Consider the following 26,667-nt stretch of genomic DNA (forward strand, 5'->3'; position numbering starts at 1 on the left):
TATTTTATTTTAAATAATATTAAAATTATTACAATATATATATATATGTAAATTGTAGACATTATTTTTTTTTTTTAAACAAAAATTTGGGGTACATCAAGCTCTACCTTACCAGTTGTATCTGTATATTTCATCTCACTGAATTGAGATTAATTTTTTTTTTTTATTCCCTTATAATTGTATAATTTTATGTAATTTGACAACATTAAAATTTCATTTGAAAAGTGATTTTGGTTTCTTTTTAATTTTTCTGAAGAATCAAATTTTCTCAAAATATTTGAGTGGCCCTACCATTAGTTATAATTGTTACTATACTAAACCTGGAACCCTTTTAGCATTGAAACATAACAATAATAGCTTAAATTATCTATTTTTACTTTTTAATATAAATAAAATTTAATTTAATAAATTATTTAATTATTTATGAAATAATTTAATTTAATAAATTATTTTATTATTTATGAAATAATATGAATTTGTAACTCACATAAATACATAAAAAGAAGACACATTATTGAACTAACTGTAATTAATATAATTTTAAAAAAGGGGCATGATAATGAAATAAATATAACTTACATTGTTACGGTGAACTAGCACTTTTTGTATCCTCTCTCGTTCCTAAGACCGAGGATATTTTTGGTGTCTTCATCCAAACAATCAAGTCATCTTACCTCTAACTTATAATGTTGTTATTGCTAGTTCCTGTTATAATGTAGCTTTCTCATTCATTTGGTATGGAATCAGTTTAAACTTCTATTTATTTTATTATTCTTATTCTTAGGTCATAAATTTAATTCAATGTAAAAGTTTCATTACTCATCATGTCTTTTTTTTTTTAATAAATTAACCAGGAATGATTAATTAACAAGGTGGGAAGTAAATAACCTGGAAGACTGATTGAACAAACTTCACTTAGATGAAAAAAACAATTTGAGAACCTTATCCCTTTAATATAACAGTAGGTCTTTAGAAAAGCATTGGGATGAATTTATTTTATCAACTAATGCACTTCCCTTTGATGTAATAATGTTAAGTGAAGTCAATATCAATTATGATGCTAACTTATATCGAATCACAGGCTATAGTCAAATTAACAAATTAAGAAATAGTATGAAAAGTGGAGAGCTAATTGTGTATTATAAAGATTCATTTTTGATAAAATTATTAAATATTGACTCAGTTTATGGTGAAATTATTGGTGTTACAGCGTATCCAAATAAACATTTAACTAATAATATTTCTGACCTGGAAATTACTGTTTTATCGATATATATGCCACCTTGGACCAATATCAAAGACTTTATCAAAGAGTTGAATGAATTACTCAACAAAATGTGCAATATTAATAACCTCATAATTGTCAGTGATGTTAATATTAACACAAAAAAGTGTAGTGTCCTAATGTATCAATTTACGTTAATAGTATGATTAGCAATGGACTTGAACAAGGTATTCAAAATTATACCAGAGAAGAACCATACGGAAATGTTTTGACACATTTATGTATAGACCACTTATATTATAGATTTATCACACTTCCCAAAAATGACGTTCATACATGTATAATAAAACAAAAAATATCTAATCATTATATTATATCAATGATAGCAATAATTGATAAGGAAATTGTTATCTTGGCTTAAACTATTACAAAAATACAAAATTAGAAAGTCAACGATCAAATTATGAAATGTCATTGGCAAAAGTTAAAGAGCAATATTGAAGACAGAGACCCGAATTTCCAATTTAAAAAATATACGAAATTTTTTATTATATGTATGACCAATCATTAAAAGTGTCAATATTAGATAGTCTAAAAGATTATGAAAGAAATGTTTCAAACAAACCCTGGTTCAATTCATGTTCAAAAGGTGTTATGAAAGATATGAGACATATTTTTCAAAAAATACAAATCTAATCGCAATATTCCACACTAACCAAATAAATATAAATCCTGAAGGAATATAGTTACAAAAACAATAGGACAGAAAGATAAGAACATTTTGCTCAGCTTATCAAAGATAATAAATAATAGAACAAAAAAAACTATAGGATTTTGTTAATAATCTGCTCAACGAAAATAAAAACTCCCCAGACTCTGTATCCATAAATGCTTTTAAAAGTTGTAATTGAAAAGAACGGGAACTAACAATGAAATTTTCGTAATTTCACACTAATGTGACAAGAAGTTATTACCTACATTCGTTCCTCAAATACCTACATAATCAATCATTTTTTCTGAAAAATATAAAATTATTAATAGGAATCAGCAAGGTTTTTTAAAGGTAAAGGTACTGAGCAACTATTACATGATTTTACAAATATAATTGATAATAACTTGATTATAACTGCTATGTAATTTGCATATTTGTTGACATGTCTACCATTATACATGAAAATCTTCTTATGAGTATAAAAAACATAGGATTCTCTGATTTAGCCTTGAGAGTTTTTAAAAGTTACTTTGAGAACAGAAAAGTAGTTCTTAAACTAGGAAACAGTCTTAGTGGTTCAACTAACATAAAAACTGGTATACCACAGGTTAACATTTTAGGTCAGGCGTGTTTTAATATCTCTACAAACGACATTCAAAAAGTCATTACAAGTGACAATACTTCTTTGCTGACGATTCTCTTTTTATCACTAACCATAAAAGTTAAAAAAATAGCTATGGAAAAATCCTCAAATTACTATTCAAATTTTTTTAAAATTCCCTCATGACAAAGGTCTCATAGTCAACAAAGATACAACGGTCATTATGTTGGATAAAATCACCAAATACACCTTTTGGGTTTAGGAGAGCAGACCAAGTAAAAAGTATTTAATAAATAACTACTAGAGTCTAGAAACACACTGGAAAATTGGAAATAACTGAGAACATCCAATCTCTCTCGAATTAATAGGTAAAAGGGTTTGTAATTGTTAGTTATACTATTATAATCTTCTTTTCAAAATGGAAAGGATTCATTAATATGTTGAGGATTCAAACAAAATGTTGAGGATTTACTAATATATAGGTATAGGTATTTTTTAAAAAATTACATTAACTCTTTTATGATAATCAGATTTTCACATGGTAGACTTTACCTCGAACCGTACGTACCTCCAATTTTTGTAAAAGAACTCCTTTTATTATCTATAATATCCATTGATATTATTATTTATTGGTATTGAATTAAATTTCAGGATGTTTTAAATGCTTTTTGTGTTTAATTAAACCAAGTATTCTGGGTTCAGAATATTAAAACTTATATATTGGCAGCTAACTTTACTTTAATGTATTTGTGGATTTATGTACCCCATTTTTGTTACTTTCAAATGTATTTATTGATTTTATTAGCTAAATCAAAGAATTTCTGGGTTTATTCTTATTTTCCTGTATGTATTCTTATTTTTCAATAAGTTATTTTTATACCTAAGTGCTATGTTTTTAATTTTTTTTATGTGATTTAATTATTTCTATATCATGTTACATAATATTCTTAAAATCAGGAGCACTTACTTCACCGGTTTAATATTTAATTTTTTTTCTATTTATTATTAATTGGTATTTCCATTAATTCATTTTATTATTAATTTTGTTGTATTAAATCTTAATTCATTTTATTATTAATTGTGTTGATTCAGGTCCAACTTATGCTCAATTCTAGTTTATTAATGATTGTCAGGATATAATTGGAGGATTCCAATCAGATACAGAATTTCTCGCTCTCTATTTTCTATAAAAATTTTTGATGTATCCTAATTCATATTTCATTTTAAGTACATTTGATATTGCTGTTATATAATTAATTATCTTTTTTTTTATGCAAAAAGTTTGCTTCTGTCTATATTAAAAATATTATTAATTAGAGCATGACAATATAAAATCATAAAACTCATTAATTAAAAGTGTATCAATATATAAATTTTATTTTTACATCATTTGGCTAGATTAGGTTTTTTTTTTTTTTTTTAGGGAACTGATTAAGGGAGATTAGATCTACAATATTATAATTTTTTTTTTTGGAAAAGGGCTTAATTTATTTTTGATAAAAGCCTAGAAATAAATATGTCAATAAATAGAATATGAAAGGATTCTGATAAAATAATAAATACAAAACAGTGGATAGTACTATTATTAAAAAAATGTGTTGAAGATCTAATAATCAAATTTTAATATTGTTTTAAATATTCCTTCTGACACTATTTTTTTTTTTTGTATTGTTAGTATAATATCTAAATTAGAGCAGGAAAGACAATTTATCCTATAGGTTATCAATATATTATACCCAGAATGGAATGCCAAAGTTTATTCTGTGGATCGACAGAATAAACCAGGACTGGTATCACTTTTACAAGAGAATGCCAAATTGTTACCTTAATACACTCATTCACCACAGCCTCTATTTTAATTTGTTATTATAATGCTAACAGAATAGAATATAAAACCGGTATATACGCTTAGCCAATAAACAAATTTAACAAAAAAAAATTAAAACTTTATTATCACTGTATTTTTCAATACATCTATCATACAAAATCTTTTGAGCTGTCCTTCTTCCATAAAATTAGTAACATAAAAAATCATTTGTTCAAAAATAAAATAAAATTGTTTAGAAGATGAAAAAATAAATAAAAACTATTTAAAACTTAAATACATTTACAACTTAATTTATCATACTTATATTTATAAGTTATTAATAACATTAACAAAATCTAGCCACTTTTTAACATACAATCTATATTTTATAAGTCCCTTACAAACTTAGGAATGTCACTGAGCACTTAGTCTTTTTTTCTCATTGGATCACCATTCTCTATAATTACAATATAAAATACTAAATTTATCTGAATATTTATAGTAATGAGAGTGCTATTATCTTACTAACTATATATACAATTTTTTTCCCTGAAAAATACAGGTAATACTGAAAACAAACAAATCGGGTCCATTTAACCCAATGTCAGTAGTAAAACCTGACCGTGAACTAATAGTCACAGGTTCGATAATGGCAAGACGTTCTAAGTATGCTGATATGTTGTCTTCATACCAACGGGTGCAAGGTGATGTTAGTTTGATATTGACTGCCTCAAAGCAGGTAAATTTGCGTAACCTTAAAAAAATGAGTTTATATTAAAATATTGTATTTTTATCAAGAAAGAGAGAGCCAAGGTGGTTTTTTTACTACTAAAAAATTGTAGTAACTATTTATCAATGCAGAAATGAAGACCCACCACATTTTGATCTTCATCAGGGATGGAATAGCCCTAGCATAAGAACTATACAGATTATAGAACATGAGCTGTCTCTTCTTGTTATACCATATAGTCAACCATCAACATATCAATAGTTAAGAAGTGAAAGCTCATAACTGCATAATGTTTACTTTATAGAATGGACAAAAATCTGTTGTAAAACACAATTAAAAATACAAAGATTGTCCAAGCTTTTATTGATTTTACATAAATCTAAGGAGTTATGTCAAAATATAATGTTTTTCAGTTTCTTGAATGTTCCTGTTAGCCATATTACAAGTAAACACCAGAAAAGTTTATTAGTCATCAAACTCTAGATGTTATAACATTCTTGTTTCCACAAATATTGGTCTCGAAAACAAATATGAGGTTTCACCAATCAACATCATGCAATTTCATCATACCAATGATATTAAAACATAAAATCTGCCCTTGTTTTAGGTAAGAGGTAACACTTCTTAGCCATCAATATAATTATATTTTTATAAATTAAAGCTGTAGAAGGTTAAACAAAAGCAATGCTCTCATAAATATATAATTAATTTTAATATTTTTCCAACAGTTTTCTTAAAGTTTCAACAATGTATAAGACATAATATCCCATAAAAAAAGATTAGCAATACAGAGAATTCAATTCTGATATTTGGAAAAGATAAAGAATGTACCAAATTAGTTGCACATATTTGGTCAAATTGGTTGACATATAAATAAGATAGAAATGGTTGTTTTTCAAAAAGAAAAAAAATCTTGTTTCTTGTAAATTAAATAGACAAGTTGGTGTCGGTAGAAAAACTTTTTTTTTTTATAATTATTTTAAATTTTAAAAAATTGATGAACTGATACTGATAAATTGGAAAAAAAATAGTAAAGTTAACCGATTACACCAAAAATTATAAATACATTGCTTGAAAATTGTTTCATTTAAATCCAAACATGGAAAAAAATATATCATGATTTTTTTTTTAATAGGACGAACAATAGGCTAAAATAAAATAAAATTCTTCAACTAGATCTAATACAAAAGTTTATCTAAAAATATATAAGTGTGTTTATTTTTTAATCAGTTACTATTTATTTTTTATGAACATAATACACCTATTAATTCAAGTTATTAAGATACTTACTTCTCAGTGTATCATATAGTTCCCGCTCTGTTGAGCAGTGTATAAAACTGACAGGCTCAACTGCTTTGAAAATGTTAACTACACTGGGTTTTAAGTTATAGAATAACAAGGGCTGATTTCTTCTGTTGAAATCATCTATAAGCGACTTAACACCCTAAAAAAAAATAAACTAAATTTAATGATAATAGCTAGAAAAATTAAAATAAAAAAAATATTACCCGTGATTTTATTATTAAAACTTAGGTTAAATAAAATGAATACTAATTAATAATTATTATTTTATAAAACTAATTACATATAATCATCAATCTACTTCATATCTCTAATGATTCAAATGAAATGAGAATCATGAATCATTTTGAAATAATTAAAAAATACTATTATATTTTTTGAACAATCATTGGTTGGGAAGGAGTATTACCATACACATAAATACAAAAATTAAAGTTGTGTCCTATCATACAACCAGGTCATTCAAATAATTCGAAAAATAATCATTTATTGAGCTTATCTTTAACCTTGAGAGTGTGGTAGCTGAGTGGGTAAGGCAATGTACTCCTATTCCCTGGGTTCGAATCCAGCAGTGACAGATAACTATTTATTTTGTTATATCAATTTTGGATGGTCTTGGACTTGGGAGACACTATTAGTGCACACTCAACCTCTATGAAGTAGTTGAATGTAATCCTGGCCATAACTGTTGCTTAAGAAACAGTACTTTCTTACCAGGAACTGAACAGAAGACCCTTCGTGGGTTGTAAAATTCATTCAACATACAAATAATTCCAGAATAAAATCAAATAAAGCCGAAGAATGATGCTTAAACTAAAAACAAAGTTTAAACTAAATCTATTCCAATCTATTAAGGAAGAATATCACAGGCAAGGACTGAACAAAACATCCTTAAAGCTCACCTCTATAAATTAAATATTAAATTTTAAAAAATTAAAGGATTTTACTGGTCCTCTTAGTAGGACTGAAGTACATTTGAATAGGAATAGATACAATTTTCTATCTCATTAGTTATTAAGAAAATGATATTAATAAATGGCAACAGAATTTGATAATATACTAGGCTGCAAAGTGGGATGTGGAATAAATTTCTGTCCTAGTGGCTTAATATTTCTATTAAACTAACCTAAATATTATATACTGATTATCAATAAAAAAATATTCAGGCAATTTTGTTATAAAACACGTATGAAAAATTAATTCAAATAATAAATAGAAAAATCAATAAAAATATATTAAAGTTTTTCAATAAGTAACAACAAACACACACACAAAAGGTATAGGATACCATAACTTTTTAACTAGCCCACATTTTCTTTACCATTAATTTTATATATGGTAGAATAGTTTCTTTATTACATCATTCTAATTAAATAAACAAAATAAGCAGTAAGTGACAACATGTTCTACCTTTGCAGCTGTAAAGTCTGCACCATGTACATGCCTACTATCTATAACAACAGGGATCGAACTGGAACCTTGCTTGACACCTGCCTTGGAGACTAGGCTCCTCACATATTCCACAGAGGGAAAAACTAAACTCCTATCAGGTGTTATTATCAGGTATTCAATGCCCCATTCACTCTGTAACAATTAAAATAATTTATAATATCAAATAAATTATATATAATATTGAATGATACTTCTATTTACTCAATATATATATTAAAAAAAACTTAGGAGATAAAAATTGAACAGATTTAAACATGGCTTATAATATTGAAAACAAAAACTCTAACGAGGGAGTTCTTCAAAATTTTGGGTCAGTAAAAATTAATCTGGCAATAAAATTTATTTATCTTCTGTGCAGCCAATTGGCATACATAATACACACAGCCTGTCCAAAACTTTCTATGGGAAATTAAAACACACTTACACAATTATTTCATTTACAAAATCATTATCAATACTTCAAAGAACAGTGTCTACAGCTGGATCAAGTGGTAACATCATGAAGAGTTTCCTATTTGACTGCTTCTAGCACATGAACTCTAGATATCTCTATAGGCAGGCCAGCAGTATTATGTTGGCATTGTTTTATTCCAATGATATCTCAGGTGTTCCATGGAAGAAATGCGTTCCCATGCTAATCATTAACAGCTGAACCACACAGAACACTGATCTTAAGTTGGTACTCATGATTTTATCTGATTATTACAAAATTATGATACTAAGCTATTTACTACGTGGGCCAAGGATCCATTTCGAGGCTGAGAATATCTCGTTTCTACAAAGGTAACTAAAATTGTTCTATACGAATATACTTTGTTGCTCAGTGTAATTAATAATTAATTAAATAAATTCTTAGATTCTTATAATAAAGAGCAATATATTTAATAATTAAAAAAATTATTACTTTGTGTTTTTCAACTTGCACTGATGGCCTCGCTGAAGCATACAACAGGAACAGAACATTAGTTCCTATTCCAACAAGTATACCCATTTCAAGCCGATAAAACAGACAAGTTAGAAATGTTGCTACAGCTGGGATTAAATCAATTTCTAAAGAACAAAAAAAAATGTAATTAGTGACCCAATGTAGGAGGACAAAAGAATTCTAAAACACTATTGCATATATAAACTTACTTTTAGTCTTCCAGATGGGTTTGATCACATGAAATTCAACCATAAAAACAACAGCTGCTATGATTACTGCTGCTAATGATGCTTTTGGGATGAATTTGAAATAGGGTGTAAAGAAGTGAAGAGATAAAAGGACAATAATACCTAAAAGTATAAGAAAAAACTAATATAATTAGTTAAAAAAATCTAAAAGGGAAAAGGAATAAAGGATTAATTAAAGTTATCTAAAAAAAAAATTAAATACATAACTAATACTAGTAAGGTTGGATTTGTAAGGACTATGAATGAGTAGGTTGAATTTTATTAAAATATTAATTCTATCGAATCTGCTTCTGAAATGAAACTATCATTCCAAAGATTAAAAAAAAAATTTAAATATGTGACTTTAATATTTTTCTTACAATTTCTTTTTCTAATCTCTTTACAATTTTTATATTACTGCTTTATTTAAAGTCACACCAAGAATTTTATTGAATTCAGTTAAAGAGTTTTGAAAACAATACTTTTTGAAAGAGGCTTCTTAGGCAAGTATTGTTTCATGACTAACAGTAAAAGAGAGACATAGTGTCGTCAGGAACCATGTCCCAGGTTATTCCTCAACTTTTGTCAATTGTGGAGTAGTGACTTCATACGATAAAGGTTAGGGGTTGGGTGTGTACTAGAATGTTCAATACCAATTTAAGTTAAGATTTAAATGTCTGACGTACTGATTTACCCATTTTTTTAAAAAATAAACTGTAGAGAAAAAAATTGTTTTCTTTCTATTTTATTATACCATATAATTATATGTAATTTATATATGTCCGATTATGGATTGACAAGTATGGTGTGTGATATAGCAACCTGATGTATTTGGGCAGCATAGATGAATAAAGTATTTCTCTCTTCTCTTCTCTAAGATCCAATCAGAATATTTTAATATTTTTTAGCAACTAGGTTTAGGTCCTTAAAAGAATAACAGTAACTAGCCAATTGATTAGACAAGAGATAATGAATTTTAGTTTTTAGTCCTGAATTATTTCAAGAATATACAGAATCTAAATGAATGTCTTTAATTTTCACTTGAAAACTAAAATAAATAGGAAAATACTATTTAAGGTGAAAGTTATATAAATTAATTCAGTGATTTCTTTTTAGATCTCAATAACACCCATTTACAGAATATGAGAAATTAAATCCTTAATTTATGTAATAATCATACCTGTATATACACCAGCAAAAGTGGTACGAACACCACTAGCGTGATTAACAGCGCCACGTGAGAGAGCTCCACTAACTGGCATTGAACCGACAAATGAAGAGAGAAAATTGCAAACACCAAGAGCAATAATTTCTTGAGTAGCATCTATGCTCTTTCCATGTGCTGAAAAAATTAAATAGCTTATTAAATTATAGGAAATAAACTAGTTTTGAAAGTTTGTAAATAAGATTTCAAAAAAGATGTATAGAAATTGGACTAAATTAACATCACTCTTAATTAGAGGAAGAGGTTTATTATATAACCACTAGTTAGAATATTTGATAGTCAACATAAATAATTATAAAAACAAAGTGAAAACATGAAAATTTATTGTTGTTTAAAGACAAATTTATTTGAATCTATTTCTTAAACATTTATGCAAGACATGAGACTGAACAACAATTATTTTGTATTTTAGGAGGTTAATAACCTTAATAACAATTTATTTGTACCTGTATTAGCTTTGTACCTAATCATTGTTTACTACTTAATTAGCTATTTTTAACTACAACCTTTTTCCCATGTTTTTTTACTGAAAAGAGGTGAAATAAATAAATATTATACTTAGTATTCACATGATTAAAACAGCTTAAAATGATTTTTGACAAGTCAGCTTTATAATTTAGTGATTACTCCCTTTGTTTTCCAACATAAGTTTCAGATGTTATTTATTTATTCAGATGTACTTTGATATCTACTCATCATGTAAATTACAAGTAAGGTATGTAAAATCTAAATTTAATGTATGTGAAACTTTGGGGCACAGAAAGTTGTTGAAAAAGAGCATTTACAGTCCAAGAAGAATAATTCCAATAACATAGAAGTTTATTTATTCATTTATTTTTATCTCCTGCAATGTAAATGTTAGAATAATAATGTTAATAATAGAATTAAAATTATTTCTAACAATTATTTAAGTATTATTGAATTAGTTCACTTACAAAAAACTTTGGCAAGAGAAATATCTTCCAATATTGAGAGAAGTGGTAGAATAATAATCGCGGATCCCATTTCAGAACATAAAGACAAGAAATCATACCTTGTCCCATTTTTCTGAGCTTCAAAAGGAGGAAGATGAAGAACTGGTAGGCCTGATGTAACATTGCCTTTGGAACCAAAAAACAGTTCTTAGTAAATATTCCTTTAAAACTAAACTAATTTTAACACAAATACAGTTCTTAGGAAACAATCTTTTAAAACTAATCTAGTTTTAACAGAATGAAAACTGAATTAGGAAATGCTTACCACTCAGTCTAAATTTTGGCATACCAGAGGCCTTAGATGTTTCAAACCAATAAGCCACTATTCCACAACAAACAACCACAATAATATTTCTTGCAGTAGAAAGAAGCCAAAGTGATTGCGCTGCAAAGTTTTGTAATTTGTTCCTATCTTTACTGTCCTTGGGGCCAACAGGTAGATCCTTCACTTTCTACAACATAAATGTAATAAAACAATACTTCAATTTAGCTAAGAAGCAAAAAATTAACAAGAAACCATAAATAGAAAATGAACATGAATAGATTTAATTTAGTTATAAATTTGGCCTATTCTTGGATAAAACATTTATTAATATGAAGAAGGTTATTATGCTAAACATGTTTAATAAATAATTGGATAATTGGCAAACGATATTGTTTTTGGGAGAAAAAAAATTACATATTTTATTTGTCACTGTTATTTAACTAGTTCCAATCATTAACAGTTTCTACTTAAGTCCAAGCATAATTTTTTATGCAAGCGTAAAGGCTCAATGATTTCTAATTTAGGGGTCATTATTTAAACTAATAACTTTATTCGAATTATTTATCTGAAAGCTGGTTCTTGAATGAAACATGTTTGTAAGTTTACGAGCATTTTTGTGATCCAAAAGATGGTAACATGCTACCATTTCCACAATTTAGAAAAAATATTTATGAATAAATATATATGTATATAGTTAGCAATACAAATTCATAGAAAAGTTTTAAAAATTCAAGACATAGAGGTTGAGGCGTCAGGTGATTTCTTATGGAATGACCCTATTGTATGATACAAATGTAAAATTTACACTAAAAGTTTAAAATAAACAATATAAATGAATGAATTTCTAATAAATAAAATAACAGGATAGTTACAAATATTAAAGTATATTTGCTTGAGTTAATACAATTTAGATCAAAATTATACCGGTAAATTACTATTATATAATGTAAACTACTAACCCTGAGAAGTAAAAGAATTGTCATGCAAATAAGTCCGAGGATCATATCTGGAATCTTTGCATGTTGGTAAGCACCTTTGAATATGAGTTCATTCCAAACCTCCATGAATTCTTTGGCTTCATATTGTAAACCCAAGAGATCTTTAATTTGTGATGATGCAATGACAATGGCGGCAGCAGATGTAAAACCAACAGATACAGGACCAGAAATAAAATCAATTAGGAAACCTGAAATAACATTTAAAAAAAAAATTAGATGAATTTTTTGAAACTATTATAAACCTATTATTTATAATTAAGAAATAACGAAAGCAACAATGCTATTATAACAGCAGAGTACACAGGTATAGTAGAATAAGTAAAACGAAAAGAGAATAGCTTACCCAGCTGAGCAACACCCATCAAAAGTTGAATTACACCAGTGAGGAAGCAAAGGAAAATTGCACCTGCGCTTCCAAAACCATTGAGATTCTCATTGGTCAGGATGGCCATGATAGCAGTTGGGCCAATTGGGCTGTCCTTGACACTGCCAAGGATGGCATACACAAAGCAGCCAACAAATGAAGAGTAAAGACCATACTGTAACACAGTTAAAATTAAAATGCTATTTACATCATGAATAAATGAACTTTAAGTAAAGTCAAGTTAAATACTAAAGAGAAAGATGAAAGAGAAAACCTAAACAGATTATGAAATGTCTGATTCTGGCCTATGAAAACTCAGTTTTTGGTTTAATATAAATAAAATAAAAATTAATATAATAAGAACTAATTTAATAATAAAGCCATAATTTAATCAAAAACTATGTGAATAATATACGCTTATTAGTCCAGTCAAGAAGCAATGGAAAATGGCAAATAGCGTACACAAAGCAGAAAGTTTAGTAGTTCATTATGCTAACACAAAATACTATTTACATGATTTTCCAGTTATAACTAAAAAGAAAAAATCTTGTAATGTGAGGGCATCACACAACTTTCACTTTCATCACTCCCTACTTTCAGTTGAAATTAATTTCTGCATAAGTTCACTGGAAGTTATGTGATCAAAATACTTCCTCTTATAACATATTTTATAAAAAAAAAATATTGTCACAACAACCATAGAAACAAAAAAGCATTTATTTATGAATTTAGTTAATTTATGAATTTTTTGCCACTCTCCATTACTTTCTACGATTACATGTGTTAAAGACTGTTTTTTCTATAATCCTTGTTTTTCCAATGGTATATTATTCATCTATATTGCTGTTCTTATATCCAAGAATTTATCTTCAATCTATTAAAATATTTCTACTGTAGTTAATTATAAAATTATTTCATAGTTTATATTCATCTATTCTTTATTACTAACACCAATGAAATATGATTAATTATTTCAACAAAATTAAAGATACATAAATTAGAGGAAGCTATTTTGAAAATTTAGCAATTAAGCCATGTTGGACTATATCAGTAAGGGCAAGACCTAGATGATTTTAAACGTTATTTAATTGTACATATATAATGAATTCAACCAAGATCGTTAGAATGATTTTTATAAAAATGGAAAAAAAAATGTGTTGTAAATATAAAATGGTACTTCCAGTTTTAACAAAAAAATGCAGCCATATCCCAGGTATAGATCAACAATTAAATATGTTATTTAAGTTGGGGAAGATTATTGATTTTTGAGCTAGACTGTTCCCTCACGCACAGGACATTTACAGACTTCTTTATTTCAGCTCAGGGGACCTCGGTTTTAGTGAAAAAGTTGCTGTAACACACCAAGCATTTCCAGTTCTGTAATTGGAACAGTCCTCAATAATTCCAGTTCCAAGTCTACTCAGCCCATTCGCCCTCTTTACCAGTTCGGTCTCAACGTTTATTTTTTATTATTATTATTTTAAAGCCTCAACCAAGTATGGATTCGGAAAGGATATTCCTCGGGTAGTTTATACTTTTAGGCCCTACACTCAACCACGCACAGGTAGCCCAGCTAGGGCCAGGAAGCTGAGGGTTTTAAATAAATCTGGCCTGGGTGGTCGACTTTTATTTCTATGGTGGTCCTACGAAATGAAAACTTGACCCCCCTACCATGGTTAGAATAGGTTTGTTACCTTTAGATAACTCCTCCCCTCCTCCCCTTACACTTTAATTATTTATTTTTTTAAAGAAAAAAATTATTTCAATCATCACAATACAATGCCATTATTCAACCTTTTCTCCAGTACCATCACCCGACATTTCTTTAAAATTTTTAGCTGAATTTTTGAGCCAACTGGTATCATTTCAGGCAAATTTTTTTCCATGGAAATAACTCAGAATCTAAATTAGTGAATCCGTAAAGTTAATAAAATACTTTAGGATATATATCTTTATTATTTAAAACTTTATTTATTTCTGCTTCACGATCATAATTGATATGATTCATGACATCGTTAAATCCTAATCTCTAACTTCAAGAGTTTTTTATTGAAATTTGTTCTATTAAAAGTAAAGTAAAATGATATCTTTTAAAATTGTTTTTATCTCCTTATAAAAATCATTCACTCCTTATAAAAGACTTTTGTATGAGAAACAAATGGAATGAAAATTAAAGTTGTTAGGGTCACAGTTTCTAAATTAATTTATTCCTTATAATCAAACTTATGAGATTCTACAGGTTAAGTTTATTGATACATTACTGATATGTTAATGATACTCTTTAATTGATTAATTTTAAATGTAATTTTTAATTAATAAATTGTTTGTCCTGGATTAATTTTTTTTAAAGTTCTCACGTACGCAGTAGCATTTTTTAGACCTGTATAGTTTCAAACAGTTCCAAACTCATAACAGACCCTTGTGATTCGTCTCATTCCTACAAATATCTACCTTAAATACATAATTAAAGTTCTCAACAACTTTTCGTTTGGCTGTTCGCACTTATATACTCACGTACTACAGTACAATTTTATCCTTCTATTATGGCAACAGTTCAGATAAAGTGATTGACTGGCAGACGTGTTTGGAGACTGCAATAAGAATTGCAACAAGTAATTGGCAACAAATAGGTTTAAGGGTTTTCAGCTTGGAGCTTGATAGTGTGACCAATTCTAAACCGGTATTGAACAGGCTTAGCTAAGTAGGCGCCTCTCTTGCGAAAATTCCTACTTGGAAATGAGATGAATCCTCAGCTCTCATGTTCTCAGTCACGCTTAATAGATTAATTAAAAGCCAGATATTATTGCTGATTATTTGGATGAAATTTGAACTCTATCCTAAATATAAATCAAATTTAAGAAACGGACATGGTGCAAACCGTTTGTTATTTATTTTTATTACAGATCAAAATAAAGAATCTAGATGGGAAAAAAATTCACTCATATACATAAAATTAAATGAAAACTGGGAAACATACCCCATAAAAATTACTTTATTATAATTTTTTTTTATGATTTTAGCCATTATATGTGAATAAAAAATTGTTTCAAGCTTTCAAATATCGTGGTCGCACGTTGAGGTCAGAATCAAGACCTGGTCTGAATGCATTTTCCAGCGGAGTGATCATTGTCTGATATGTTCCAGCCAAAGTAGTGCAGAACAATGCTGAAATAGAAGAATACATTGGAGTATGAAGGGACAACGATTATTTTTGTCTTAACATTGACGACAGCTAGGTGAACATGTTATGGTTCGTTGCATACTGTCGAGTTTCCCTGTACATCTATTTTTTAAAGTAAGCAATGGAATAGTACTTCCTCTTAATATTTATGGTGGCTCTCGAGGTTTAGAATAATTCATTCTGAACGAATGAAATTCTGCGTTCGAGGTCATTCAATAAGATCAGTTTGTGGAAACTTGGATCACGGTCGATTTCACACAGACATAAATCCCCTATTTAAGTGGAAGAATCTATAAGCCATAGATGGAGGAGTATCTTTTAATGGTGTAATGGCTAGCTTATATGGACTCTTAGAAAGTGTGAGATCCAGACAAGCATCTAGGTGGGATTGGTGATAGTCCACAATACAAGCCCGTGATAGTTTCAATATCATATCAAACACATGCTTACTTGATATATATGTATATACATACTCTGAAAAATTATAAAAAATTAAATATGGTCACTGCTCGATCAATTATACCTATAAAATAATAATAAAGTGATTTAATTGACTATTCCAGAAAAATATTTGACAAATCATTAAGATCCACACGTTATAGTACAAGAGCGGAGAAGAAAAAAAGGCAGTTATTTCACCCTTTGATTACTTTAATGAAAACTAGGTACAATTACTAGTCAAAACTGCTGAGTCTGCAAAATATAGGTAGGGAGAATAAAAAATGGCGGCACTTTCAAAATCTTAAAAAAACATTAATGTTTCATTCGGAGCTCTATATCTTAAAAACTACTAACAACACTAGAAAATCTAAAAGGACATTATTTAAAGAAGAGTAAATTTTCTGAACTTTAGCCATAATAGAGCTATTTATGTCCAATAGTTCTGGAGATATAGCTTTTTAAAAAGCAACATTTTATTCATAAAAATGTACTGATATGATTTATTTTAAGAAATCTATATCTCAGGAACTATGTGACGTACAGATATCTATTAGGAGTCAAATTAAAGCTAGTTTAATGTACTATAAAGTAGCTTATGTCCTTAACCTTCCTAGGAATAGTAGTTTTCGCGATATTTGATAAATAAAATTGATTTATAGTTGCTTGGACAATAAATTTGATTTATGAAAAACTTTATTTCAGAACCCTTCGACGTACATATATCTGCCAGCGCTAAAATTAAAGCTAGTTAAATTTACAATAAAATAGTTTATAACCATTATCTTTATAGGAGAGTATTTTTTATGATATTTGATAAAATAAATTCACAAAACGTTAATTTCTAGTGTTCGTATTAAATGTTGGATTTTTGAAAAAATATATCTCTAGACTCATAAGATGCACATATGTCTGCCAACACTCAAAATAAAGGAAATTTAACTTACTATAAAGTAGTTTATGACACTTATCTTTGTAGGGGTAGTTGTTTTTATGATATTCACATATGAATATAAATTTGGCAAATGAAAATTTTTCCGAACAACTATAAATCAATTTATTTTAGCAAGTTTCATGAAAACTACTACCTCTACGAAAATAAACGTAATAAACTACTTTATATCTCATTAAACTAACTTTAATTTGAGTGCTAACAGACATCTGTACGTCAAATGGTATTTGAGATATAGATTTTTCGAAATAAATTCACTAACTACTGATCTTTCAGTACGTTCCATACATTTTTTGAAATGTTACTTTTTAAAAAGCTATACCTCGAGAACTATAAAACGTAAATAGCTCTATTAGGGCTTACATCTTAGCAAATTTACTCTACTTTAAATGATGCTCTCTTAGATTTTCTATTGTTGTTGGTAGTTTATAAATATAGAGTTCCGAATGAAAAATTAATGTTTTTTAAGGTTTTTAAACAGCCGCCATTTTTTATTTCCCCTACCTATACTTGGCAGACTCATTAATTTTGACTAGTAATTATACCTAGTTTTCAATCAATTAATCAAAAATTGGGGTGAAATAACTACCTTTTTTCTCCTCTTGGGCTCTTGTATTATTAGGGTCGTAACATCGGCTTGTAAAATAAAAAATACTCTAGTAAAATAAATTATATCAAATTAAGTCCCAATGCTCTTTATTACTAACTTAAAATGTCCAACGTTTCGGCCTACTTGGGCATGATCAAGAACATCTATCAAATAACAGATTTTATCAATAACAATTGTGAAAAAGCATTATTAATTGTAAATTAGTATGCTTTAATTATAAATTCAAAGGCTCACAAATTCAAGAATATATTTTTTTTCAAACTTTATTTATTAATAGATAGTACAATCTGCCACAATGTTGTTAGGCAATAGGTAGTAGTGATAACTGATCGCATACATACTAAAACAAAATAAAATAAGAATAAAAATAAATAAATGAAAAAAGTACATAAAAATAAATAAATGAAAAAAGTACATACAAATAAATAAAATTAGGAGTATATTAAATTCATTTTTCCCGTTACAAGCCGTGACTAAAGAATTTCGTCAAGTTTTTGAAAGTTATAAGGTCAACTTGATTTATTCAAACTCAAGTACGATCTTTCAAGAAAGCATTAGAGATTAATCCCTGGTCCTAACTAGTGTCAGATATCGATATTTATTAACTCGCCACTTACAAAAATTGTTTACCTATTGACCATGCTAGAAATCTAACACTATTTCATCACAAAAACGCTAAGAAAATGAAACAAATAAATCAAGATAAAATATTTTAACACGACCTTAAAAAAAATTAATTGTAACATCTATGCTGTTAAACCTTTACAATAAATCAGATTTCAGATGTCTTCCTTAGATGTAAATGAATATTTAACTTTTTGTGGTCGGTTGTCCCCTCTGAGTGGACATGAATTTTTATTACCTATTACAAAGAATGAACTTATTCCACCACAATTTTTCAAGAAACGCATATTTTCTAGAAGTTTTTTTATTAAAATAGAACAAAAAACACATAAAAATATGATAAAAATGAATTTATTTTACGTCGAAAGAAAAAGTGCGAAAAGTATTCACGACGAAATATACACTTCTCTAATCCGTTGACCAATATATAGAATTATTGGAACAAAGGTTCACGTGTATGGCTCAATGATATAGGGAAACGTGATATGATAATAAAGAAATGCGAAAACAGAGAAAATAAATTTACAAGAACTCATGGAGTGTTAAAGCACCGAATTGTTAAGACCTCTGCAGTAATAAAACAATATTGTGACTTCATAATTTACCATTAGTAATTTCCAAACCATTTATTTATCCTTTCTTTCATTTTATAATCATTAGTATATTTTTCTATGTATATAAAAATGGCAAAACGACCAAACACCAGTTAGTCTCGTGATGTAAACATTAGTGAAAATGAGATAGGGACATTCATACAGAGATATTTAACAAAATAAAAATTCAAGCAGAAGATGATAGTAATGAGGAAATTATCTATCAAACAAGACATCTTCGATGTCCACAAACACATATAAACCAAATTTCGTTACAACGCCTCACTTGGTTCTAATGTTGTATTATATAATAACACGATTCTAGAGTGTACGTTTTCCCGAAAAAGTGGCGTGGAGTTGCTGGTAGGTAACGTCCGAAACGGTGCCAAGTGCAAAGGGTTAAAAAACTTAAATCCAACATCATTATGACAGAGCAGGTAACAATGGACTAAGAATACAAGGGTTCAACGGCTGGTGCCAGCAAGATTTTATACAATGATTAGATTTAATGAGTGGGCTAATCCAGCCCGCAGTCACTACTTGAAAGTAAAGCTGTGAACCTGTATCATCAACTGTTATCGATGGCTTAGGCTTAGTAACAGTTACAGTGTACTTGTTACGAATGTAATAAGCAGTTGGCAGCTCGATGTAGTTACTCGAAATTGCCAAGAGAGTAGGTTTCATATATACTGGAGTTCTATCAATGGGTAGATTCTTCAGTCTGTATTATGTCATTATATAACTAACATCAAATTTACATGTTTTATATATTTTATTACAGTTGTAAATATCAACAAATAAATTTTTAAGAAACAAAACACGTCTACAGGTCAAGCCTCCTATTTGCAGGTGAGATTGACTAATAGAATACCATGAATGTCTAATATCTTATAAGTGATAAACTCAACTGGTATTATCAATAACTCACATTATCATTAAAAGAGACCAGTTGAGAAATATTATGAATTTAAATCCCTTTTTCATTATGAAAAAATACACAAATCCTGACGATTTTTAAATTTTTGCCATTTTGCAAAAACGAGGCATCACTTTCCTGTCAGTATTTCTCATCAGTCTGTATTTTTATACCTCTTTTATTTTTTTTTCTATGAGCGCAACTAACTCATTAACAGTGCTTAGACTGCTTAGTCATTCTGGATCAAAATATGTGCAGTAATCATAATATATTTAAAGCAAAAATATTCTCCTGTGCGATCGATGCCTTCCCCGAAGACTCCTGAAATGTTTCTATAATTTTTTGAGGTTAAAAAACTTCCATAGATGAATATAAACTATTATAATATATTTTTCTTCATAGTTGTACAACATTTCGATACAATTGTCCCATATTCATGCACTTTAATGATCCTCATACTTTCAATTTCACAAACGAAATCATGTCATCCATGTAACATGGTTGAAAATAGTTTCACACTAACTTTTTTTATATTCATCTTTGGAAGTTTTTCAACCTAAAAAATTTATAGAACTTAATTAATCAAACTTCCTAAAAAGAAAATCCAGAATGAAATCTTTCATTTCAAGTGTAGACATTCAAATCCCAGTTTCTCTTGTACAAATCCTTATTTATGAGCAGATGCCAAATTGTATTGTCCTTAATCGGTACTTAAGAATACGTCTCAATATCTTTCCCTATGAATTCAAACTTTTGCACATCATCTTCCTTTTATTAAATTTTGGCCGAAGACCCATCATTTTGGACAGGAAGAGCCTCTCCCCGCTCTTCCTTCTTAAAGAAAGACAGGAAATAAAGAGCACGTATTTGAAAGGGAGGGACTAATGGACAAAGTTAGTGGAAGGAACATTTTCTATTTTTCTTGAAATTGAAAATGGTAAGAGGAAAATCAACGAAATCAACTCTATTTTCAGTATTTTATAAACATGTTACCAATTGGTAAAAAAAAAAAAAAGTAATTATTAGAGTTATTAATCAATGAGTAAGTGTTTTTCTTGTATGATTTTTAACGCTCCTCCCCCAATGATTATGACATCATCCACCTGACACAAATTCCTTTTGTAATTATAATGAATGGATTTATAAATGTTCGAAAACAAAATATTACAATTTTTACAATATTATAATATTTAAATTTCTAGGCAACGTCCGCTGATGAAATCCGTATTCTTTCTCTTTCTCCATCTTCAACTCAGATCTTGATACAGCATCCGTAAACCCTAAAAAAAAGCACCTTTATCTTGATCGAAGAGAGGTGTAAAAGTAAAGGGATCCACATGCAAATATGCCAGCTTCACCCTCACAACACAGATCCTCTTTGTCAATTCATTTTAACTCCACACATATTTCTTTCTCAGGTACAGTCTGGTATCTTGGCTTTCGCCCAGAAGACTAACGTGGATTTCCCACACTAGGTTTAAAAAACAAGAACTTAATCCAGGATTTGGACAATCGCGTGGAATACTAAATAGAAAATGAACAGCTTTTAGTAGACAAAAATCCATTATTTTAGAAAACAATAATATAACTAATCTGGACTTATGGACTTGAACTGGAAAGCTGAAAACTCTAAAATCAACGCGTTCGATCATTTCAGTCCAAAGTCCTTCAAACAATAGTCAATGCTCCTTCTAATGGGCCTCACAATAACCTAGATCATGACAAATGGGGTATTCACTATTTGTATCAGACCTTATTAAAACCAAATTCATCTCATTCTATGAAAAAATCACTCAACATCCTAATCTACAATGCTCCCCGAAGGTTGAAACGGCAGTGGCCAAGTATTGAAAGTAATTATGTTGGTGTTCTGGTGATGACTAGATTCTCCATTCAAGTCTTGAGTGTGAGAGCGGCTAGAATGACCAAGCTGTCCAAGAACTGCTAATGAGTTCGTTGCGCCCATAGAAGAAAAATAAAAAGATGTATAAAAATACAGACTGATGAGAAACACTGACAGGAAAGTGATGCCTCGTTTTTGCAAAATGGCTACTTTACGAATAATACGAAAAACAACTGATTTAAAACAAAACAAAAATTTAAAAATCGTCAGGATTTATGTATTTTTTCATAATGAAAAAGGGATTTGAATATATGATTATATTTCTCAACTGCTCTCTTTTAATGATAATGCGAGAACGATAATAGCGAGTTATTGATAATACCAATAGAGTTTATCACTTATCAGATACTAGACATTCATGACATTCTATTTGTCAATCTCACCTGCAAATAGGAGGCTTCACCTGTAGATGACGTGTTTTGGTTGTTAAAAATATATTTATTGACATTTAAAACCGTAATAAAATATATCCTAAATGTAAATTTGATGTTAGTTATATAATGACATGATACAGACTGAAGAATCTACCCATTGATAGAACTCCAATATATATGAAACCTACTCTCTTGGCAATTTCGAGTAACTACATCGAGCTGCCAATTGCTTATTACATTCGTAACAAGTATGTCACTCATTCACCACTGGTTTTTAATACCAGTGACGCGGTTGAGAGTGCTGGATCTTCCTCAGTCCGCTTTTTCCTAAACAAGTGGTAGAAGAAGCTCAGAATTCACCAGGCTGATTGTAAATTGAAATGAATGTGTTTAAGATGTCTACTTTAGCGTTAATTTTTTTAATTTCGACATATTTTATTTTACTATTTCTTATGTTGTTATCGATTATATCTCTTTAAATAGAGTGTGAAAATGCTCTCTGATCCCTATTACCATAGTCATACAAATTAAAATTTACAAAATGTAATTTATACAATAAAATAAATTTAAAAAATTCATGTTAATGACTATCCTATAAAATTTGTCGGAACGAAGCGGCATACGACCTAGCGGACTGAAAGGTCAACGCCTGATGTAGTTAGCGGACCCATTGTTCCGTCCTTAATTATCTTAGCTGGGGACTTTCCTACCAACCCCACAACTTATGAAAAAAAATTACATAATAAATCTCAATGCATTTATATTAAAGGTATAGGATGAAGCTCGTAGAATGCATAACGGATAATTGAAATATATAATAAATTATTCCCTCTCAAGGAGTATCATTCGGAAAAGAAAAAAGATCGGAAAGCTGAAGACAGGAGCCCAAAATTGTTTAAAATTATTATTATTAATGAAGTAATATAAAATAAGAAAAAAAGTAGACAGAAAACATTATTTGGATATTGTGTGAACTTAATGTTAAAGAAGTATATTTAGAAACGTTCCAGAGTGATATAATATTTTTATTTATTTAGTCTTTAATTAGTATAGAAGTGGAGTGTACTTTCTCCAGTATTGTTTTCTTTATGATATTCTGGCCAGTAATCGAGGAAGAATAATTTTGTAATAAAACAAAACTGTGAGTCTCCCAAGATTTTTTCTAATTGGCTAAGTTTGCAACAATAGATTTTGTGTTTGATAGCAGACCTTATTTCTTTAATTGTTTTCAAACAAAGAACTGCGTAACTATGAAATTTCATAAAATATATAGTTCAAATGTTTAAGAGAAGGAAAGAATGCTTTAGATACGAAGACAATCATATTTTTTTTATTTTGGGATGAGCTACTAAATTATGGGTGTTTTTTAGCAATTCCAATTTTCGGGGCCTTGCCTCTGGTCGACCTTGAGGATACCTTGCCTTTAATTAAGCAGTTCTTCATTCGAATGGCTTTTACATTATTTTTAATTAGAGAGATTCATTAATTCAGGCCCACTAATAGCCAATAAGACGAAAACATTGCAAAAAATTACACGTGCGGTTTTTCGAATACCTGAATTTAAAAATACCTAAGCTTTGTTAATGAGATGATAAGTATATTATAGAAAAGGCTTTATACTAAATATTTAAACATATTATATCTAGATGAAAAATTAAACAGAAAAATGAAATTTACAGTACTATTTTTTCTATTTTCTTTTTTAATACAATATTATTTTTTAACAGCTACCATAGTGTTATAAAATAATTATGTGATACTGAAATAACGTATAATGATATAACAGTATATCGTAACTTTGCAAAAACATTTTTACCATTTAAGAAAACAAAACATCAATGTATTATTCTACAATAACGTGAAAGAATTCTCGAAATTAGTAAAATTATATCCTATATAATAACACACAGAATGATGATTGTTTCTAAAATAAGGACTTTATTTCTATTAAATAATATAAAAATCGTATTATTGATTTTTTCGGACTAACCAAGTATCACAATTTAAATTATGATGTATTACAGATAGGATATAGTAATATTACAGATATTACAGGTATAGTAGTATTACACATAGGAAATCAAAGAATATTTAAAATAACTAAACAGAAAAAAAAGGAATACAAAATATATTAAGAAACTACTTCAAGATGTAGGAAATATGGCTTGTTTATCATTATGTCTTACAATAATTAATAACTATATATTATGTAAAATTATACTTTAATTATTTTAATAGCAAAATATGATGAAATTTAAATGATAATCCTGAATTATGTTAACTTAAGGAAATATTTTTGGAAGCTTGAGCGCCTGTTGTTATGTTAACTTGTCACGAAGGTGCTGCGGGCCTGGTTGCAGATGCGCCTAACCATTAACGTATAACTTTATTTACTAATAAAATAATTTTTAAAAAACATGATAATTTTAATGGGAACAATAAAATCCAATAGCAAGCGGCATAGTAGAATCAATATAAGCCAGCACAAAAAATACTAACTTAACTTAAACAAATCTCGAACTGAACGGAGCTTCAGGTATACATAAAATAATAATAATAATAAATAAGCCACTATAACCAATAGTATTCAGGTCTTGGTAAGGTAGCAAGACCTAACTTTAACCATTGACGCTCAACCGCTGCCTAACGTTGGTTAATAAACCATACTACTGTATCAAGACCTGAATACTATTGGCTATAGAGTCATTTTTTAAAATTTTATTGTTCTAACGTCATTTTAATCTACTATGATTTATTTCCTACCTAAGGAAGGATCAAATACCCACTTATAGATGCTGGATAAGCTCCAATATTGGAGCAAACCAAAGATCAAAAATAACAAAAGAAAATGTGTATTTTATGCAAATGTTTAGTTATTGAAATTTTTAATCAAACTTCCTCATTAGTTTATATTATAAGGATCATAACCCACTTAAGGTCCATATTATTTTTATTACGTAACTTGAAATAGTTGCAGTTGTTAATTAAACAAAGTCATGTATTACTGTTTAACATTGGTTAAACTTTCTACTTCTAGGAAAAATATTTTTCAAAATTAAGGCAGTAGGATATGTACTTTTTTTGGGATTAACTTATTTTTTTCATATATTTTATGTTACCTGCATTAAATTACTAGTACAACAATTTTCAGAAATTTGCTAGCAGGCAAAATATAAATTTTAATACAGTAATAGTAGTATAACTCTGACACATAATTTTTCACACAAAGGTTTTCGGGTAAACCTAATTCTAACTCGACCACAGTTTGCATAAAAATAAAACTTTTATTATTACAGACATTAAATTAGTTTATAGAATAAACGTGACGCATGATAAATAAATCAACCATTACCCTTTAATTAATATGGAAATATATATAAAATTCAATATGTACTGTATAATACTATGCTGTTTGACTTCTTTTTTCCGTTTCTTCTTTTAAAATCTGCTTCAAATACTTTACGTTGTTTATACTGAATCTAATAAGATAAAAGATTTATTCTTACCTGAGGGTCTAAGCTAGCTAAATTGGCGTAGGCAATGGCCTGAGGTATGACGGTCAGTCCCACAGTAACTCCAGCGACAAGGTCTGGGACGACGTCTTCCCTCGAGTACGTAGAGAGGTTGGTAAGGATGGGCAGTCTCTTGAAGAGGACCTTCTTGGAGAAGAGTCTCCTCGGGAAGTGGCTCTGGGAGAAGACTGGTCCAGGCGGCAGCATCACGCCAACGTCGTCTGCAACAGGAAGATACATTGGTGAGGAAGGAATGATTGTTGTTAATGGAATCATATAGCATCATTGGAATACATCATATGAAGATAATGAACAACCGGACATTACAATTCCAAATAACCAATTATGGCAATTATCTCTTCAAGGTTACTTATTATCTAGTATTAAAAATACTACTATGAGTAGCTGAGGTTTTGTTAGTTTGTGTTACGTTAGGCCTTTTGTGTTGTTAGTTTATATTGCGTCCGGCCTTCTGCTATAAAATTAATAACCATCGGTGAATTTAATGGAAATTGTTATATTAGAAAAATCTAGTCAAGAAATAATCAAGTAAGACTATAGCACCAGAAATGTATTGTATACTTTTGGGGTATGTAAACGCAAGCAACTACTCAGATATACTCACTAACAAAATTATAGTCCCCCTTTTTTGATGATAAGCATTAATTCTAGTAGGCGAAGCACTTCATAAAAATATTTTAGGATAATATAAAATTGCTAACAACAAACAAAAATTGATCTAAATACACACTTATAT

General features: G+C 28.7%; 1 protein-coding gene across 4 annotated transcripts in view; it reads right to left on the bottom strand.

Moving 5' to 3' along the window:
• Window positions 1–4,212: 4,212 nt before the first annotated feature.
• Window positions 4,213–26,667, bottom strand: part of LOC106690163 (sodium-independent sulfate anion transporter) — a 190,514-nt gene continuing 168,059 nt past the window's right edge. For all 4 annotated transcript variants that reach the window (XM_014435496.3, XM_067051443.1, XM_014435497.3 and 1 more), the window contains 11 exons: window positions 25,905–26,131; window positions 12,787–12,982; window positions 12,405–12,631; window positions 11,446–11,632; window positions 11,142–11,306; window positions 10,162–10,323; window positions 8,964–9,104; window positions 8,734–8,879; window positions 7,788–7,961; window positions 6,366–6,519; window positions 4,213–5,099 (listed from right to left, as the gene is read on the bottom strand). In XM_014435496.3, the coding sequence (XP_014290982.1) occupies window positions 5,056–5,099; window positions 6,366–6,519; window positions 7,788–7,961; window positions 8,734–8,879; window positions 8,964–9,104; window positions 10,162–10,323; window positions 11,142–11,306; window positions 11,446–11,632; window positions 12,405–12,631; window positions 12,787–12,982; window positions 25,905–26,131 (1,823 nt within the window). In that variant the 3' untranslated portion in view covers window positions 4,213–5,055. The remainder of the gene's footprint in view (window positions 5,100–6,365; window positions 6,520–7,787; window positions 7,962–8,733; window positions 8,880–8,963; window positions 9,105–10,161; window positions 10,324–11,141; window positions 11,307–11,445; window positions 11,633–12,404; window positions 12,632–12,786; window positions 12,983–25,904; window positions 26,132–26,667) is intronic.

Source organism: Halyomorpha halys, unplaced genomic scaffold (genome assembly GCF_000696795.3).
Source record: "Halyomorpha halys isolate HHAL.00 unplaced genomic scaffold, Hhal_1.1 Scaffold1598.1, whole genome shotgun sequence".
NCBI classification, from domain to species: Eukaryota; Metazoa; Arthropoda; class Insecta; order Hemiptera; family Pentatomidae; genus Halyomorpha; species Halyomorpha halys.